Genomic DNA, 19,753 nt, shown 5'->3' with positions numbered 1-19,753 from the left:
CATTCAATCATACTGATCTGAGTCCTCAACACATTTCATGGCTGCTGGAGTTTTATTTCTGGAGATACTGAACCTTTAAAATGAATGTTTGGGTTCAACAGTTTTTGAGGGTCTCAAAAAATCCAGGTCTGAAAACATGAAATCCTCAAAATTCTGTCAAAAATATTTTATAGAACTTGGTTTTGGGTCACAAATAACAAATAAGTAAATTATGAATAAGATTAAAGATCTGAAATAAGACAGAATAGCTCATGTTTCCAAATGTTTTATCAGTTTTATAGATATAAAGAGGAGAATACGTACATGCAGTCTGTATTTTCACCAGTAACAATAACTACAAGCTGGTTTATAGAAACATGCAGGACAACATCATATAGAAAAAAACTAAATCAGATTGAAGGATAACTTAAAAACAAAGAAGATAAAACTTTACACACATTTCAGTTTGAGATTATCTAAACAATCATGAAGCTTAAAATCCAGACTTTAGAAGTCAGACTGGCCAGAAATAGAACGAGACAGAATTCCTCCAAGGATTCAACCTAAAGCCACTAAAGCAGCAGAAAATACCCATAAAAGTAAAAGGAATGGATAAAAAGGTAAATAAGTGAAAAGAATAATTCACTCTGAGCAACATTTAAACATCCGGCAGCTGCTGACTGAGCTGAAAGGGAAAGTCCTGGATCATGTTTAGAGATTTTAAATCTGCTTTTTTCTATTAAAAAAAAAACACCCCACCAGAACAGAGCCTGTAAATAAAGACGAGTCGGTCGGTCAGTCTGACGTCCCACACAGGGAGGTGAGGCGATTCTGTCAGGAGGAAAATAAAACATGATGAGGAACACAGCAAACGTTTCACACTGAAGGATTCAACCTGCAGCAGAGCCGAAGGACAAATCACCTGCAGCAGCCGGATGCTCTTCAGAGCCGTTTCATCCAGAAGAGACAAGTCGACCGAGTCCATCTGACTGGCCAGCAGCTGGATGCTCTGATCAGGAGGTACAGGACGGCTGGTTGGTTAATTAGCTGCTCTGTCAGACTATAAAGACTCTCCAGTTCATAAGTTAAAGACTGAAGTCACATCTCAGCAGAAATACATGAAAACACACAGTCTGGGTTAAACTGGAACATCATATGGAGACACGACAACAGCCTGGATGGAAGATTTTAAAGGTCCAGAAAGGATTTATTGTGGTCATTCTGGAAAGTTTCAGGTCATTCTGGGCTGATTTTGAATCACTTTGGACAAAATTTGGGCATTTTGTGCTGGTTTCAAGTCAAACTAAAAACTAGAACAATGTCTTTCAACCATCAGATTCTACTGATGTTAGAGCCTCAACAGTTGGAGAAATGCAGACCAAAGACTGGATTTTAGTAGAAATATGGATCCATCCATAGATAAACATTGACAGGAACTTTATAGAGACACTAGACCAGCCTGGGTTGACATAGTTTGAAAGTTCTTTGGAACGTTATTAATTGTAATTATTATTAAGCCATTTGCAATCTGCATTTTACTGTTAAATCCACTTTACGAGGAGAAAAAACAACTTTGTGTGCAAATCTTCCACTAAAACTCCACTGAGGGAACACATCACTGTATCCTGGGCTTAGCTCTGCCCAGAATGACTCTGATTGGTTTAAACAAACATAAACAAGCTGGCAGGAATAATAATGATGAGGTGTAGCTGATCATTCTACAGCCAGTCTCATCTGGATTTGCTCTGGATGGAGGAGTTTAAATAAACTAAATATCCTGTTTAAAGTTAAAACTGTTTCCTGTGAACCTTAAAAACATTCTGAAGTGAATGAAAGCTTTTCTGCACTCGTCTTTATCTAAAATAGTTCAGTAAGAATGATTAAAACTGAACTTTAATCATGACAAACGGTGCTCTCGGGCTGACACTGAACTATTCATCTTCATCTTTAAACGTCCAACTGTAGCTCACCTCTCCGTTGCCGACGGGAACGTTGATGACGATGTCGTCGTCTCCGGCTGCGATGGGAGAACCGTTCACTGAGATGCTGTACACTCTCTCTTTGTGACGGGGAACTCTCACTGCAGGAGTTTTAGGAAGCCTGAGGACAAATGAAGGATGATAAGAAGCAGCAACGGAGGGAAATTTAGAAAAACATCCAGGAGTAAACACAACCGGTACAGAGAAGAACACTCAGATAAAGCAGTCAAAGCAGATCCATGAAAGAAAAGGAGCTTTAAGATGAGGTTTGAAGGAAGAGTTGGAGCATTAATGGGTCTGACGTTTTACAGAATCAGTCAGTAAAGGAAAGTGTGTTGGTTAAACTGACCTCAGAGTTAAATATTAAATAGAATATAAAGACAAAACACAGATTCAGAACCTTAAAGTTACTACAACTAGGGTGAGTTTTTCCATTCCTGTCGATACCAATCAGTTATAAAACACCTTGATTGGCCCCAGTTCCAGTCTTCTAGATCAGGTCAGCTCTGACATACAGGAAGTGAGACTCTGTAGAAGTAGAAGCTGTTTTTATTTAAGTGGCACTAGGCTATAAATCCTCACCTTGGGTCGAAGCGAGGGGTGATCAGAGGAGTCGTTCCCATCATCAGAGAAGAATCCAGAATACTTCTGGCAGGAGTCACCAGAGGCTTCCTGTTAGACCTGAACACAGACAGAGATGAGTTAGCATCACTTTACTGATGGATTACTGAAATAAAACCCTGTTCAGACACAGGGTCATCATTCTGGCGGCTTCTTCAACCTGTTAACAACATTCTCCTGTGCGAATAATCTAGTGCAGTGACTCAGACTGATCCTAGTCCAGGTTCCACATCCAGGACCAGTAGAACCAGTAAAACCACAGCAGAATAACCTAGAACTAACCACAACTCCTAATGTTTCCTTTATTTCAGTGCAGAAATGTTCACGTTTCAGGAATTATCTTTTTACTAAACATCATGAACAACCTGAAATTTATGAAGAAAAATAAATTCAGTTTCATCAACATTCAGCCTCAGTTTATCATTTCCACATTACAACTTCCAGATCACAGAGTGTCGACACAAAGGAACACAACATTTAGTCACCTGGAACTGAACCATACAGGATTTACTGGAGGATAGAAGACAAAAGTGACGAAAAAACAAGACAAAATATTACAAAAATGAGACACAAAACAACAAAAGAACAAAGAACAATCTAGTATTTTACTTTCTGATCAGAACAACTTTTCATGGTGATGAAATGATTAAATTGAAATTTAAAGTTTCTGTAATTTAAAATCTGCAGTTAATGTGCAATTCTTACTCTTTACTAAGTCATCTCCTAATTGATGGTTAGAAAACCCTTGTGCAGTTCTGTTAGCACATGGATAAAAGTGGGAGTTTTCATGGAGAACATGGAATTATCTGGATGAACCCAAACTGTTGAACTATGATGTATATTTCATACTAATTCCAATAAGAGACTAAGTCTAAACTAACAGTCCAAATAACCAAGAGTTTCCTTCAAGATTAATAATGTTTTATCTTAACGTTCTAGTTTATTTTGGATAGTTTTATAACACGTTTAAATAAAAACCCATAAGGAGCTGAGTTTTACCGTCTGATGGAGGCGCTCTGCTTTATGGGATGTTTAAATAAAACCAGTAGCTGAGTTTTACCGTCTGATGGAGGTGCTCTGCTTGCTGACCGTCAGTGCTTTGGCTCGTTTTGATGTGGTTGGAGGCTTTCTGGTGGCTTTACCCTTCATTAGAAACAAGATTAAAGCCAAAATCCACAGAAAACATCACAAACAAACCAACACTCATGAAGAACGAAGCTCCTAAACTCTGAGCTGTGTCTGTTTCTTCATGGGATCACGTGAAATGTGCTCTACCTTCCTGGTCGTACTGGGAGTGTTTTCATCCTCAGAGCTGGACTTGGTTCTGCCTTTCTTGGACGCTGTGTGTGGACAGAACAACTACAGTCAGCTGTTTGGTTTTCAGCCTGGTTTGATTTAAGGAGGAGGTCTAAACGTACTTTTAACAGTTTTCAGCAGTACTGCGTGATCTTCAGCCACGACGCTTTCAACCATAGCAGCTTCTTCTTCTCTCTGCTAACAGACGGATTAATCAGGGAGTTAATCTGGAACTGAGTCATGAAATATGATGAGAGAAGAACAGATCATCACCTTCACATCATCCACCTCTGGAGCCTTTGGTTTGTCACACTCTGTAAAGAGAGACAAAAGTTTTTATTAGAATCTGGAGAGCAGGTTTTACATAAATAAACTTCTGTTACATTCAAGTCACATGAAGCACAGCAGGTAGTACAGTACAGCAGAGTTTTAGATTCATCTAATATCATGGATTTTATTATATTTTTTCAACCAGGAAATCAGTATCAAAGTAAGTATCAAAAGTACTGCAAAAAGTACAAAAATTACCACAAAAAGGATCAAAATCAGCAAAAAAACCCACAAAATCACCAGAAAAAGGACCAAAATTACTACAAAAAGTATCGACATTATCACAAAAAGACACAAAACACTCCAAAAACAGCCGAAACCACCTTGAAAGGTTCAAATATCTAAGGAAAAACACACAAAATCACCACAAAAAAGACCAAAATTACTACAAAAAGTACCAAAATTAACACAAAAAGACACAAAATTACTACAAAAAGACACAAAATCACCCCAAAAACAGCCCAAACTACCTTGAAATGTTCAAATATGTAAGGAAAAACACCCAAAATCATCACAAAAAGGTGAAATTGCGACAAAAACTCAAATTCAGCACAAAAAAAATCAACCAAATAGGACTAAAGTTCCTTCCTGACCTCCTCAGAACATCTGGTTCCTCATCTCCAGTAACTTTATCAAAGATCAGAGTTCTACCTTTGGACAGTGTTGATGTATCACTGTGTGAACAGTCTGTTCACACAGTGATACATCCCATAATACTGTACTGACGCTCACAGCTGGTTATAAATTTAATTGGATAATTTTTTCCAAAATAGTTTTTAACAATTTCCGAGGGATACAAAATGACCACAAAGAAAAAGACTAAAAAAGTTGCAGCAGAAATAATGTCGTGAAGATGCATCAGCAGCCAGGAGAAGGAGACGAAGAGCAGCAGAGGAAACATGAAGTCTGCCATCATTTAATTCTCTAGTTGTTTTTATGTTTAATGTGGACACCAGGTGTGTCTGTTCAGAAGCTGAGGGGATCAAGTGGCTCAAACTGCATAGAACCTCCGTCACTTCCAGCGTCTGTCTGTCTCTCTGACAGGTTCTGCTTCCTTCTGGAGCTCCAGCAGCCTGGTTTGGTTTGGTTTGGTTTGGTTTATAGCCTTTAGTGCACCTTGTTGGCTTGGTTTTGCATTGCAATAAAACCTTTTTTTTAGTCACCACCCTGTTGTTGGCTCCCTGTTTTGTTGCAGCTTCAGAGCTGAGTTGTAACATTAGTTTCTAACTTTAACCCTCAATCTTCTTTAATTTTTAAACTGCCTGCTTCCTTTGTTTGATATGAATCTATTCATTTAATTATTATCATTTTTACTTTTTATTTGAATTGGCTGCTCTGACTCGTCTCCCATATCTCTTTATTGTCTGTGTTGCAGGTTTTGATGTCATTTTAGATCAATTTTGGATAAACTTTGGTCATTTTGGATGGATTTCACCTCATTTTTTGACACATTATAGAGATTTTGGATCAGTTTTAGTCATTTGAGACATTTAGGAAAATTTTTTTTTTACCAGATTAAGTCATTTTAGATTAATTTTGAGTACGCTGTAGTCATTAAGGACACAATTTGACTTTATTTTGGACACATTTGAGTCATTTTAGCCTTTTTTTCTGTCATTTTGGATTAATTTTGGATAAACTTGAGTCATTTTGGACAGATTTCACCTCATTTCAGACACAGTTTAGACTAATATTAGGAATTTTAGAAAAGTTCTGGTCATTTTGGACTATTTTTGGGTAATTGTTGACCAGATTCATGTCATTGTGGACACGTTTAGAGTCTAGTTATGTGTTTTTGCAGTGATGTGTGCAGGTAGAAGCAGATCAGAACACAAGGACATGATGTCGTCTCTAATTCTACATATTTTGTTTGATTTCTACCTTTTAACCCTCAGTCTGATTCTTAATTTTTAAACTGCCTAGTTCCCTTGTTTGATATGAATCTATCTAATTATTAATTTAATTATGAGCATGTTTATTTTAATTGGCTGCTCTGACTCGTCTCCTATATTTTGTTTGATCGCCTGCGTTTTAACTGTCAAAGCACCTTATTGTGAACGTTGTTTTTAAGGCTGCTTTAGAAATAAATAAAGTTATTATTAATTTATGGGAGGAGGAGGAAGACAACTATCTGCTCATTAAAAACACACATTAGATGTGCTGCTGTGCTTCTATGTGAGCAGAACAGAACAGTGAAGCAGCGTCTGCAGCTCGTCCTACTTTGTGATTAAACTCACTGCAGTGCTCCATCCAGGACGTCTGCCGGACAGCTTTGGGGAGTTTGATCAGAGCCATGTTGTAGCTGTTGTCCACATCCTTCAGCAGTTGGTTGATCTTCTCCTTCATCTGGCCCACTCTGGTTTTTACTGGAGAACATCAGCGTTATGGAGGTTAGAAAGCAGAAGAAACTGACTCCACGACAAACTACAACTTTATAATGCTGCTAATACAGACTCATCAAGATTCCAGGTTTTTATTTGACATTTGTACTCATGAACAGACAGTTGAGAAACAGGAATTCTTCTTGGAAGTCGAGTTAAAGATCAAACAACACAACTATCAAAAATAGAATAAAAACAGACTCTCTACAAGGTACAAAAATGCTTCAGTTGTCCATAAATATATAGATGTAGTGATGAATTATTGCACAGAAAATATTGTTTCCATTCTCGTTTTTGCCGTCAGCCTCATAGCAGCAGGAAAAACAGTTGTGGAAACGTGTTTTGTGTGATGATGCTGCCTCTTCATGTTCATGTTCTCTTCTCAGTAGAACTCTAATAAACTTCATGTTTAGGCTGAGCAGTTTATTCATATAATATCTGTTCATTTTCACATGTAAATCCATCCTGTCTTGTCTTTATTCTTTACTAATTCCTGTCCTGCTTCTTCTATTAATCTGATTCCAGCTGCTGGATCATCTAAATTTCCCCGCGGAGACTTTATTCATCAGTGAAGTCTATTTTTATTTTTACAGCTGAAAGTTCTATCAGGATAAAATGTTCAGTTTCAGTCGACATCACTGCTAATTTAAATAACCGCATTAGTTTGGATTTAACCACTTTAGCCTGTTTCTCAAAGTTCACAGGGAATCATTTTAATGTAAATTCAATAATGAAAAACATCTTTTTAACATCCAATAATTATTCAATAATGTCATTTCAAATGATGAAAATGATGTTGGTCAGGTTTCAGGTAAATTTTGAGTCATTCTGAAACAGAGTTTTAGTTTTAACTAATTTTGGATATTTCTGAGTAATTTCGGAAGTTTCAAGTCATTTTGGGGAAATTTTGCCAAATTACAGATAGATTTTACCCATTTTGGACAGGTCTCTAGTTGGTTTTGGACAATCCTGACTAATTTTAAGTTTCAAATCCAAATAATAAGAAACTGGAACCCCCACATCAGTTTCTACTGATGTTAGAGCCTCAACAGTTGGAGAAATGTGGACCAAAGCCTGGATTTTAGCAGAAATATGGATCCATCCATAGATATAGACTGACAGGAACTTTATGAGGACACTAGACCAGCCTGGATTGGAAACTTTGCCCTTATTTTCATTTTAAGGGGACAGAGTACATATTATTTTTGTCATTTTGGACCATTTTGAGTAATTTTTCAGGTAATTGTGGACAGATTTCAAGTTTAAATAGCAAAAAGCTGCAGGGCTTGGGTTAAACTTGTAAAATTCAGGGGTGACAGTAACACCATCATTTGAAAATGGTGGAGGTTTTTTCCATTTTAAGGAGCAATAAGTATTCAATATTGACATTTTTGACAACTTTTAGTGAGTTTTGTAAAAGTTTAAAGTAATTTTGGACATATTTTGAGTCAGTCACCTTCCTGTTCATGTTCTTCACGGCTTCTTTCAGACACATTTACAGATATTAGTCTGCTCATTCAAGATTAGATGAGACAACTATTTATATTTCAGAATAATTCTGATAAGAGACTAAATCTAAACTGTTCAAACAACTAAAGAGTTTCCTTCAGGATGTTTGTCTTATCGGTCTAGTTTATTCAGGATTATACATCATAAATAACCCTAAGGAAAACACATCTACAGAAAGGACATACAAATAAGGATGCAGGAATAATCTCACCCTCCTTATTGACATAAAATAAAGACAGTAAAACATTGTTAAGACAAACTATTGGAAATTATTCTTACTGCGCTGATGCTGACAGATAACAGGCTATTATTTTATAGCCCAGGCTTAAATAAATGTATATTTGTATGTATGTGTGAATGTATAAAGAATATTAGAATGTTTGACAATATTTTTTTTAAATCATAGTTTTAAAGATTTTTTTATTAGTAATAATAAATTCAAATTAAAAAATCCTTAAAATTCTGAAAAAAATATTTTGATATATATATATATACACACACACACACACATATATATGTGTATATATATATATATATATATATATATATATATGAATTTTCCACATTTTATTGCATTTATATGGGCTAAATTAAATATATACTCTTAAAAAGTCAATTTTGAGGAATATTTTCAAAATATATCTGTATTTTCTTCATATTAGTAAAATTTATAGGGATTTAATTTATTTTATGCTCTTAAAATATAAATTTTGAGGATTATTTTCAATATAAGTGTGTATTTTCCTCATTTTACAATCATGTATAGGAACTCAAATTAATTTATACTCCTAAAATGTCTATTTTGAGGAATATTTTCAAAATATTTGTGTATTATCTTCATTTTAGGATCATTTTAGTGTCCTTTACAACTTTAACAAACTGCTGCCTGAGTCTGTGGTCAGTGGAAATGTAAGTTTATAATGAGGTCAAACAAAAACTGGTTATTTATTATAAAACACTTCACAGGTACCAGGTTTTACTGCAGTATTTCTACTAGAAATGAAGAATATTCACCTTCGAGGTCGAAATCCTCCAGAAAAGCTTCCAGTTTAGCGGACTTTGGGTTGTTCTTCCTCTGTTTGGTGGTTCTTTTCCTGGGAGCCATGTCTGCCTGAACAGTGAGGGACAAATGAATCCATTTAAACACAATATGAGCGGAAAATAGCTAAAAACAAGCAATTAAAAAAAAACATCAGTTAAAACTAACGGCAGTGTGCTAGTTAGTTACTTAGTTAGCAGGTTCCTGCTTCAACAAATCCATTTACACACAATATAAATATGAACATAATTACGTTAGTTTATGTAGGGTTCCGTTATAATTTTGGGATGTTTGTATAAAATAAGCTCCCGACATGCGGCCAACGTTAGCATGCTAAAAGCTAAAACTAACGTTGTTCGTTAGCAACGCGAGTTAGCTGACTTTCTGCTGCAAAAAAAATCCATTTACACACAATAAAAAGGTGAAACATGAAGATAATTCCGTTAGTTTATGTAGGGTTCAGATATAATTATCTCACGTTTGTTTAAAATAAGCCTCCGACATGCGGCTAACGTTAGCACGCTAACAGCTAAAACTAACGTCGGGGTTTGTTAGTTAGCTACGCCAATTAGCTGACTTTCTACTTCAACAGCTCCATTCACACACATCAGCATTAACCAACCCACTGTAAATAATCAGATTAACTGCTGTAATACGCCTTTTACAGAGGATTCTTTACCTAATTGTACTTTTCACTCTCGTCTCTTCGCTTCCTCTACAAAGCCGTTTTCAAATCTTCCCGCGGGGCGGAGCCAACACTCCAAACCAGCCAATGAGAACGCACGTTTTCCTGGGGTCACAGCAAACTGCCTGGCAGCCAATCACAGCCCTGAACGTCAGTGTTTACATCAGGAGGGCGGAAATGCGTTGAGGCAACATGGCAGAAATGTGATTTTTAAAGCAGAGAAGAAAATATCAGCAGAAATCACCAGAATGCTGCATTTAACGTCAAGATTTAAATAAAGCAAACCAGAACCGTGTGTTGGCGTATTATTTTACGTCTCATCGGCTCCTGAAATGTCCAAAGCTGCGGTGTTTTCCCTCCATCAGGTGTTGAGGAGAAGCTTCGTGAACCTAGAGAACAGTCAGAAGGTCTGGATCAGGGTGCTGGAGGACTGTAACCCCCTCATGGAGTCTCTGGGGAACCTGGCCGAGCAGTCAGCAGCTCTGTCCGGCCTCCAGATCTCCAACACGCCGCTCAGAGACTTTCCAGACCTGGAGGAGAGACTGAGGTTCAAACTGTGTCTGGAAACGGATTCAGTCCTGAGGAAACTCCACGACAACATGTAAGGAACTGTTCAGTTAACTCTGTAAGACTGCAGGGATGCTGTAAAAACTCACCCCAACCTGCCAGATAGCCTCAAATTACTCATAACAGCTACCTTCAAAGGTTCAAATATGCCAGCAAAAACACCCAAAATCACCCCAAAAAGGACCAAAATTACTACAAAAAGGACCAAAACTACCACAAAACAGGTGAAATTGCGACACAAACTCAAATTTGGACAAAAGGCATGCAAAATCAGAATAGAATAGAATATGCTTTATTGTCATTATACAGTGTATAATGAGATTGGAGAGCTTCTCCTTTTCAGTGCAAGGAAATCTTAAAGATAGTGCAAACAGTCTATTTACAAATATACAGTATAAATAACAGGGTGAATATAAATAGCAGGGTGAATGAGGCAGTGGTGTATATCACCCTTAAAAGAGTCTAAAATTACCCTGAAACTTTCAAATATGTCAGCAAAAACATGGAAAATCAGCACAAAAACAGCCAAATTTACCACAAAAAGGACCAAAACTATCATAAAACAGGTGAAATTGGGACGAAAACTCAAATTTGGCACAAAAAAAACATGCAAAATAACCACAAAAAGAGCCAAAACTACCTTCAAAGGTTCAAATATGCCAGGAAAAACACAAAATCTCCAAAAAAGGACCAGAACTACCACAAAACAGCTGAAATTGCGACAAAAACTCAAATTCAGACAAAAAACTTGCAAAATAACCCCACAATGAGTCAAAATTACCCTGAAATGTTCAAATATGTCAGCAAAAACACCCCAAATCACCACAAAATGGGTGAAATTGTGACAAAAACTCAAATTCAGCACAAAAAAAAAATCAACCAAATCAGACTAAAGTTCCTTCCTGACCTCCTCAGAACATCTGGTTCTTCATCTGCAGTAACTTTATCAATGATCAGAGTTCTACCTTTTAACACTGTGGTACATCCCATAATACTGATACTCACAGCTGGTTATAAGTTTAATTGGATAATTTTTTAAAAATATTTTGAAGTTTCCCAGCGATGCGAAGATGCAAAATGATCCCAAAGAAAAAAAGTTGGTAAATATTCCATTGAAGACTAAAAAGCTGCAGCAGAAGAAACCAGAGGAACGAACAGAAACCAGGAGGACAGCAGGAAAACCTGGAAGACCACAGAGGAAAGATGCTTAGATAAAACTAAAGGAAGGATTAGAGTCTAAAAAACAGAAACCTCCAGATAGCCTCTAACTACTCATAATGAGATTTATAGTGAGATTTATTTCACAGATAGATTAGTTCTGGCTAAAAATGACATAAATAAATAAAACATCAACTCAGCAGCATGTCTTTCTGTCTGCTGTCACTAGTTTGTGTTATTTCTACCTGCAGATTTCGACGATCTGTTCTCTATTTTATCCACATCTTCATAGATTAGTGTGTTTGTCCATTCATTAATTCTCTTTATTCTCTAAATAATGAACTTTTCTGCTGCTTCTGCTCTTCTGGTCTGATGCTAAACTGCATTTCTTCATTTTAGAACTCGTTCTCTGTGCAGCGACTATAATTTCATCTCATCTAATTTCCAGCTGGAAGAAACCAGTTAATACGCTGTAAATAAAAATCAACCCTCAGAATGAATCATTTCTGTCTCAGCTGTATTAAATATGAGCCTCTACTGGCCACTTTGTGATAATAAACAGCAGCTGATGGTGTTTTATTGATACGACATGATTCTGAGAGACATTCCTGCTGATTAAGGACAGAGAAAGAGAAGATAATCCTTCATTAATACGTTGCAAAAACACCTACACTACTGTTCAACAGTCTGGGGTCATCCAGACAATTCCATGTTTTCCATGAAAACTCCCACTTTTATCCATGTGCTTTGATTTCATGTGGAAAAAAAAACTGCTTTTCTTTCAACAATAGAGACATTTCTAAGTGACTCCAGACTGTTGAATGGTAATTTTAACGGTAGTGTTTAGGTCTGTTTTAATGGTAGTGTTTAGGTCTGTTTTAACGGTAGTGTTTAGGTCTGTTTTAACGGTAGTGTTTAGGTCCGTTTTAACGGTAGTGTTTAGGTCCGTTTTAACGGTAGTGTTTAGGTCCGTTTTAACGGTAGTGTTTAGGTCCGTTTTAACGGTAGTGTTTAGGTCCGTTTTAACGGTAGTGTTTAGGTCCGTTTTAACGGTAGTGTTTAGGTCCGTTTTAACGGTAGTGTTTAGGTCCGTTTTAACGGTAGTGTTTAGGTCCGTTTTAACGGTAGTGTTTAGGTCCGTTTTAACGGTTGTGTTTAGGTCCGTTTTAACGGTAGTGTTAAGGTCCGTTTTAACGGTAGTGTTTAGGTCCGTTTTAACGGTAGTGTTTAGGTCCGTTTTAACGGTAGTGTTTAGGTCCGTTTTAACGGTAGTGTTTAGGTCCGTTTTAACGGTAGTGTTTAGGTCCGTTTTAACGGTAGTGTTTAGGTCCGTTTTTAACGGTAGTGTTTAGGTCCGTTTTAACGGTAGTGTTTAGGGTCCGTTTTAACGGTAGTGTTTAGGTCCGTTTTAACGGTAGTGTTTAGGTCCGTTTTAACGGTAGTGTTTAGGTCCGTTTAACGGTAGTGTTTAGGTCCGTTTTAACGGTAGTGTTTAGGTCCGTTTTAACGGTAGTGTTTAGGTCCGTTTTAACGGTAGTGTTTAGGTCCGTTTTAACGGTAGTGTTTAGGTCCCGTTTTAACGGTAGTGTTTAGGTCCGTTTTTAACGGTAGTGTGTTAGGTCCGTTTTAACGGTAGTGTTTAGGTCCGTTTTAACGGTAGTGTTTAGGTCCGTTTTAACGGTAGTGTTTAGGTCCGTTTTTAACGGTAGTGTTTAGGTCCGTTTTAACGGTAGTGTTTAGGTCCGTTTTAACGGTAGTGTTTAGGTCCGTTTTAACGGTAGTGTTTAGGTCCGTTTTAACGGTTGTGTTTAGGTCCGTTTTAACGGTAGTGTTTAGGTCCGTTTTAACGGTAGTGTTTAGGTCCGTTTTAACGGTAGTGTTTAGGTCCGTTTTAACGGTAGTGTTTAGGTCCGTTTTAACGGTAGTGTTTAGGTCCGTTTTAACGGTAGTGTTTAGGTCCGTTTTAACGGTAGTGTTTAGGTCCGTTTTAACGGTAGTGTTTAGGTCCGTTTTAACGGTAGTGTTTAGGTCCGTTTTAACGGTAGTGTTTAGGTCCGTTTTAACGGTAGTGTTTAGGTCCGTTTTAACGGTAGTGTTTAGGTCTGTTTTAACGGTAGTGTTTAGGTCTGTTTTAACAGTACTATTTGTGAATATTGTAAATGTACATGTCTGTGTTTTCATTCCGTCTGTTTTTCCTCCAGGTCTTCCCTCCAGGCAGTCAGAGACTCGGTCAGTAATCATCTGTCTTCGATCCAGCAGCAGTTTGATCAGATCTCAGAGGGTCTGGATCTGCTGGATTTAACGGAGCGCTCGGCCTCGATGCCGTCCGTCTGTGATATGATGGAGTGGCTTCAGGATGCAGAGCGACTCTATCGGCTGCAGTATCCTTCTGCTTAGCTCTGAAGGTCTATGTCGTGTTTGTGCTTTTATTTTCTCCTGAACTCGTGTTTCCAGATTCCTGAGGAGGAAAACTCTGCTTCAGACGCTGAGAGTTGACGACTTCTCTCTGCTGGAATCTGCTCCTCAGAGGTGGAAGTCTGTGGAGTGTGAGAGCAACGAGGATCGGATCACCGGTAAGATAATCACACGGCTCTGGTCACGTATCAATAATAGAACAGACCTGCAGCAGAGAGCCTTCACTGTTTTTAGCTGCTTTTATTTCCTATAAACTATCTTTTAGTTCTTCCACTATTATTTGTTCTCTTTCTGTTAGTTTTTATCCGTCATATTGTGTTTCTATCTGTCTTAAATCCTGTATGCTTTTCTTTGCTGATCATTAATAATTTCAATCTAATCATTAATTAATCACACACTTCAGCCTCATTCTGTTGCTCTTCATAGTGAGACAGATGACACTCTGATCTATTGTGGTCTCATTGAGCTGCTTTGTGTTTGTCCTGAAAGGATGATAAAATGTGAACAAAACTTTCTTCAACTAAATAAAAACACGATAGAAATAATTCTATTCCTGCAATTAGGGATGTTAGTGATTAGTTGTCGTTAATAATTTAGCCGATTAAGAATATTATAACCGATAAATGTATGTCCGTAAATATAGATCAGCTGTAGTACCTGGTGATGACACAAAAGATACACAATATGACATAAGACACAAAAATGATGAAACAACGCAAATAAGACACGACGCAACAAAAAATTAGACAAACAGCACAAGTAGGACACAAGACAAGACAAAAAGAAGTCAAAAAATGACAAAAATGAGACATAAAACGACAAAAACGAGAGTCAAAACGACAAAAATGAGACATAAAACGACAAAAACGAGAGTCAAAATGACAAAAATGAGACATAAAACGACAAAAACCAGTCAAAACGACAAAAATGAGACATAAAATGACAAAAATGAGACATAAAATGACAAAAACGAGAGTCAAAATGACAAAAATGAGACATAAAACGACAAAAACGAGGGTCAAAACGACAAAAATGAGACATAAAACGACAAAAACGAGAGTCAAAATGACAAAAATGAGACATAAAATAACAAAAATGAGACAAAACGACAAAAACGAGGCACAAAATCGCTAAAAGAAGGGAAAGGTCATGATGTCAGTAAATGTAGATCAGCTGTAGTACCTGGATGTTCCAGCAGGTGGAGCCTCTGAACCAGATCTGATGTGAGAACGTTCTTCCTACATCACCTTTTAATGGTAGGAGCTTCAGTAGAAACCAGCTGGACTTCAGGACCTGGATGAGTTTAGCAGCAACGGGCACCATGACAGAGACTTCTGTAATAATTAATGACCTCCAATCAGAACTAACGTATATAGGATGACTGGACGTCTTTACTGGACCAGTAGGTCAGTAAACATGAAATAAACCTGATGAAACCTTTTACCATCATTCAGCCTGAAGTCCGTTTAACGTGGTTTCAGTTGAATCTACGACTGACTGTTTGCTTTCTTGTTCTGTATTTTGTTAACTTGCAGATTCATTGTTTCTGTTTTCAGAAACACTCTGCAGAGTTTCTTTCTTCATGGAGTCGCAGTGAAGGAAACTCATCTGTGGATCTAAAAACAAACCCAAGAACTGATGAGACTCAGAGGGACACTCAGATATCAGAGAGGACATGAACCAAGACTGGATAGTCAGTAGAACCGCCTCACATCTGTTCTAGGACTGGATCATCAGTAGAACCGCCTCACATCTGTTCTAGGACTGGATCATCAGTAGAACCGCCTCACATCTGTTCTAGGACTGGATCATCAGTAGAACTGGACTACAGAGGACATGAAGGATCATCTCAGACTTGAACTTCCAGTAAAAACGCAGTATTTTGATGTGTTTTCCAGCCTGTGATGTTAGATCGACCTAGAATAAACACAGAAAACAGAACACGCCTCCAACATGTTGTTTTTATCACACTTCAAACTGGTTTTATTTCACCGCTGTGATGTCATCAGCCAGCATCATGTGACACTTCAGGAGGAAACCACAGCAACCGTCACAACACGAGCCATCATTGAAGCCCAGTGATTGGTCCTGGTTGGTCCTGGAGGCTTTCTTCAGGCTCCACAGTTCAGGAAAAGAGAAATACAACATATAGATCCAATAATTCACAAATATACAATTCAACTTCTAGATTCTCAGCAAATTTAAACCTGGATCTGGTGGATCTGGAGACGTTCAGTTTGTCTTTAGACCAGGGGTGTCCAACATGAGGCCTGTGGACCAAAAGTGGTCCTCCAGAGGGTCCAATCTTCCAAAGGGTCCGATCCGGTCCTCAAAGTGTAAAAATTCCAGAGAAGACATTAACTGCAGATTGTAAATTAGTAAAACTATAAATTTAAAATAACTTCTAGACCATGACAAGTTGTTTGGATCAGAAAGTAAAATACTAGATTGTTCATTGTTCTTTTGTTTTGTGTCTCATCTTTGTAATATTTTGTCTTGTTTTGTTTTTTTGTCTTTTTCGTCCCACTTTTGTCGTTTGTCTCATGTTTTTGTCGTTTTGTGTTTCCTTTTGTCTCGCTTGTGTTTTGTCTTGTTTTTGTCATTTTGTGTTTCACTTTATTTGTTGTTTTGTGTAAAGTTTTTGTCATTTTGTAAGGTTTTTTGTTTTGCTGGCATTTTTGTCACATAACTTTTTTGTCTATTTTGTTTTGTGTCGTTTGTATCAATTTTTGTCATTTTGTGTCTCGTTTTTGTCCATTTTTTTGTCACTTGTTCAGGTTGTTCATGATGTTTAGTAAAAAGATAATTCCTTAAATGTGAACATTAGGACCCATCAGGAGTTGTGGTTATTTAGAGGTTGTCATGTTCTGGTTTTTCTTGTCTGGTCTGGAGGTCTGGAGGTCTGGAGGTCTGGAGGTCTGGAGGTCTGGAGGTCTGGAGGTCTGGAGGTCTGGAGGTCTGGATGTAGTCCTGGACCTGTGGACCCCCCGGTCTAGACGTACTCCTTCAGAGGCAGGTTGTTGGAGATGATGGGTTTGGGCGGATCCGGAGCCGTGGCCGGTGAGTTGGCGAAGCTCCGTCCGATGTAGCCCCGTCGGTAGCGTCCTCCTCGCTCCATCAGAGGACAGGTGCTGCTCAGGACGGCGCCGCTGATCATCAGGATGACGGCGGCGGCCCAGCCCAGGTAGATGGCCTGGCCCAGCTCCCGTTTGTGCATCAGCGGCACGTTGGGGTTGTAGAAGTCCTGGACGACGGTGTTGGCGGTCCAGGAGACGGGGATGAGGACGCAGAGCCCCGTCAGGATGAAGAGGACGCCGCCCGACAGCGCGATGCCGGCTTTGGCCCGCCGGTCGTCTCCGGCGCAGGTGGTGCACTTCATCCCGCAGCAGGAGACGGTGCAGGACAGCCAGCCCATGAAGATGGCCAGGCACATGAGGGCGCGGGCCGCCTGGATGTCCGGCGGCAGCGCCAGCATGGAGTCGTAGGTCTTACACTGCATGTGGCCCGTGGTCTGGTACACGCAGTTCATCCAGATGCCCTCCCACTTGATCTCCGACGTCAGGATGTTGCTGCCGATGAACGCCGACACCTTCCACTGGGGCAGCGCCGTCACCGCGATCGCCATGATCCAGCCGGTGACGGCGCAGGTGAAGCTGATCAGCTGCATCCCCGTGTTCACCATGGCGACGCCTCGGCCGTCCTCTGGTCCGGTCTCTGGTCCTGGTCCTGGTCTTTAGAGTCTCTAGAGTCCGTCTGAGTCTTAAGGTCGCTGCTCTGCTGTCACTGGATCAGCTGCCATGGTCTCCTACTCCGAAACATCTGCAGGAGCTCCAGCACTGTTCACCCCGAGCCACTGCGTTACTGATCATCCATCAGCTGATCAGACGAGGGTGGAGGAGGAAGACGAGGGTCTCTGGGAGGTTTCCAGGTTCCTTTCTGGAGCTTCTTTGTGCTCCAGTCTGAGGATCTGCTGCTGCTCTGGTTTCCGTCGGTGTTTTCTTACTGGATGATCCGGTAGAACCCGACACCAGCGTCTCCAGTCACCAGCAGAACCACGACTCTGACGCTAAACAGAAGAACGCTGCAGCTTTTTGTCTTTTTATCCTCAAAGAGACGTCGGCTCTTCATCAGAGGAACTTTAATCCTGCAGCTGAAGGGTGTCCTTGTGGACCATCAGCTGGTCCTCCTCCAGATGAACGAGGACTCAGGGCCGGGCGGTGAGGTGGTTTGTGGGTAAACGGAGCGTTGCTTCTCCTCCGTCCATCTCCAGCTGCTGTCTGACCTGCAGAGAGAAACGCTGAATAAAAGCAGCAGGCGGGGCGACGGAGGGACGGACGGAGGGACGGAGGGACGGAGGGACGGACCAGGACAAAGACGACAGGAGGCCGGGACAGAAAAGCTTCACCTGCTGACAGAAAGCAGCTCTCCTTTTTGTTTCGGCCACAAAGAGCCTCATAGTTTCCTTTATTCCAAACATAACGGAGCTTTAAAGGTGAAGAGCAGCAGAGGAATAAACAGAACAGAAGGTTTAAAGGTTTTACAGCCGGACTGAATTTAAAATAAACTAAACTAACATGAGAAGAGGGAAAATAACAGGAATAAACAGGAAATAAAGATAAAATATAATAAAACAAAGATACCATAACACCATAAGCACATCCAGATACGCCTTTAACACTAAATAAATCCGCATTTTAACAGTTTAACGGATATGATTCATGTGGTGTCAGGTAAACTGTAAAGTAAAAAATCGGTAAGTAAAAATAAAATCTGATGGCAAAGCGGCCAAAAAATAAATGTAAAAAATGCTGTTATAAAATGTAAAAACAATAAAAAAAAAAAACAGCAAACGTCTGCAAAATATCTCTATATCTTAATATAAATTTTAAAAATAATAAATTAGTCTGTAAAAATACAGATTTTTGAGGTACACAAATATATATATATATATATATATATATATATATATATATATATATATATATATATATATATATATATATATATATATATATATATATATATATATATATATATATATATATATTTCTATGTTTTGGAAAACTGCACTGTCAGGTACAAAAAAATACTTTAATTAGTAGGAAAAAAAACTTAAAATAAATGTCTGTAAAATATTTAGATTTTTCGCTCATTTAAATTCATTAATAAAAATATTTCCTAAAAAAAACAAATCACTGTAAATGTAGTTTTAAACATTTGACTGTAAAATTACACCATTTTTACTGTATTTAAATAAGCAAAAGAATAAAATAATTTTACAGATATTTGCTGTTATTTGAAAGAAATATTGTCTTAATGATTGAATTTTAAAAATAAAGATAATTCATTTTTCACAGTTCTTTGACATTTTCCAGTTTGTTAAAGTTCAGATAATAAATAAAATCCCAGAAAACAAAATATTTACATGTTGACTTTTATAAATAGTATAGTTTCTCAGTTTTTCTTCACATCAACTAAAATATTTTTTAAAATACCGTTTAACATTTTTGTTTCAATATAATTTAATAATTTTAAAAATATTTTTTAAAAAATAATTTTTAAAAAATGTCCGTATTCAGATATGATGTGATGAGTACTTGCAGCTTTAATTGTGACATAGTTGAAGAATTTCACTTAAAAAGCTGTAAAGCGGAATTATACTTATCATTATTATTATTATTATTATTATTATTATTATTATTATTATTATTATTATTATTATTATTATTATTATTATTATTATTATTATTATTATTAATATTAATATTAATCCCTGGAGGGATATTAAGCTGTT

The 19,753-nt window shown here is 38.1% G+C and overlaps 3 protein-coding genes across 5 annotated transcripts; 1 reads left to right on the top strand and 2 right to left on the bottom strand.

Annotated features, from left to right (window-relative positions):
* Positions 1–249: 249 nt before the first annotated feature.
* On the bottom strand, positions 250–9,963 carry cdca8 (cell division cycle associated 8). 2 transcript variants are annotated; one of them, XM_023273983.3, is made up of 11 exons: positions 9,814–9,963; positions 9,110–9,206; positions 6,443–6,571; positions 4,149–4,189; positions 3,998–4,073; positions 3,855–3,919; positions 3,640–3,722; positions 2,541–2,639; positions 1,950–2,079; positions 902–988; positions 250–810 (listed from the first exon to the last, which is right to left on the bottom strand). In XM_023273983.3, exons 2-11 carry the CDS (start codon positions 9,198–9,200, stop codon positions 775–777), a joined length of 837 nt encoding a protein of 278 aa, XP_023129751.1. In that variant the 5' UTR covers positions 9,201–9,206; positions 9,814–9,963; the 3' UTR covers positions 250–774. The 2 variants fall into 2 exon arrangements, with proteins under 2 accessions (XP_023129751.1, XP_023129755.1); XM_023273987.3 differs by having other exon boundaries at positions 3,998–4,070.
* Positions 9,964–9,982: 19 nt separating this feature from the next.
* Positions 9,983–15,900, top strand: c19h1orf109 (c19h1orf109 homolog (H. sapiens)). 2 transcript variants are annotated; one of them, XM_023273988.3, is made up of 4 exons: positions 9,983–10,420; positions 13,746–13,925; positions 13,999–14,117; positions 15,516–15,900. In XM_023273988.3, exons 1-4 carry the CDS (start codon positions 10,152–10,154, stop codon positions 15,554–15,556), a joined length of 609 nt encoding a protein of 202 aa, XP_023129756.1. In that variant the 5' UTR covers positions 9,983–10,151; the 3' UTR covers positions 15,557–15,900. The 2 variants fall into 2 exon arrangements, with proteins under 2 accessions (XP_023129756.1, XP_054874199.1); XM_055018224.1 differs by having other exon boundaries at positions 15,495–15,900.
* A 15-nt stretch (positions 15,901–15,915) lies between these two features.
* cldn35 (claudin 35) lies at positions 15,916–18,723 on the bottom strand. The gene is made up of 2 exons (XM_023273989.3): positions 16,167–18,723; positions 15,916–16,075 (listed from the first exon to the last, which is right to left on the bottom strand). The coding sequence occupies exon 1, from the start codon at positions 17,639–17,641 to the stop codon at positions 16,952–16,954; it is 690 nt and encodes a 229-aa protein (XP_023129757.1). The 5' UTR covers positions 17,642–18,723; the 3' UTR covers positions 15,916–16,075; positions 16,167–16,951.
* Positions 18,724–19,753: the final 1,030 nt, after the last annotated feature.

The sequence above is a fragment of the Amphiprion ocellaris genome, chromosome 15 (assembly GCF_022539595.1).
Source record: "Amphiprion ocellaris isolate individual 3 ecotype Okinawa chromosome 15, ASM2253959v1, whole genome shotgun sequence".
Lineage (NCBI taxonomy): Eukaryota > Metazoa > Chordata > Actinopteri > Pomacentridae > Amphiprion > Amphiprion ocellaris.
The sequence above is the reverse complement of the archived record's forward strand: the minus strand, read 5'-3'. Positions and strand labels throughout refer to the sequence as shown.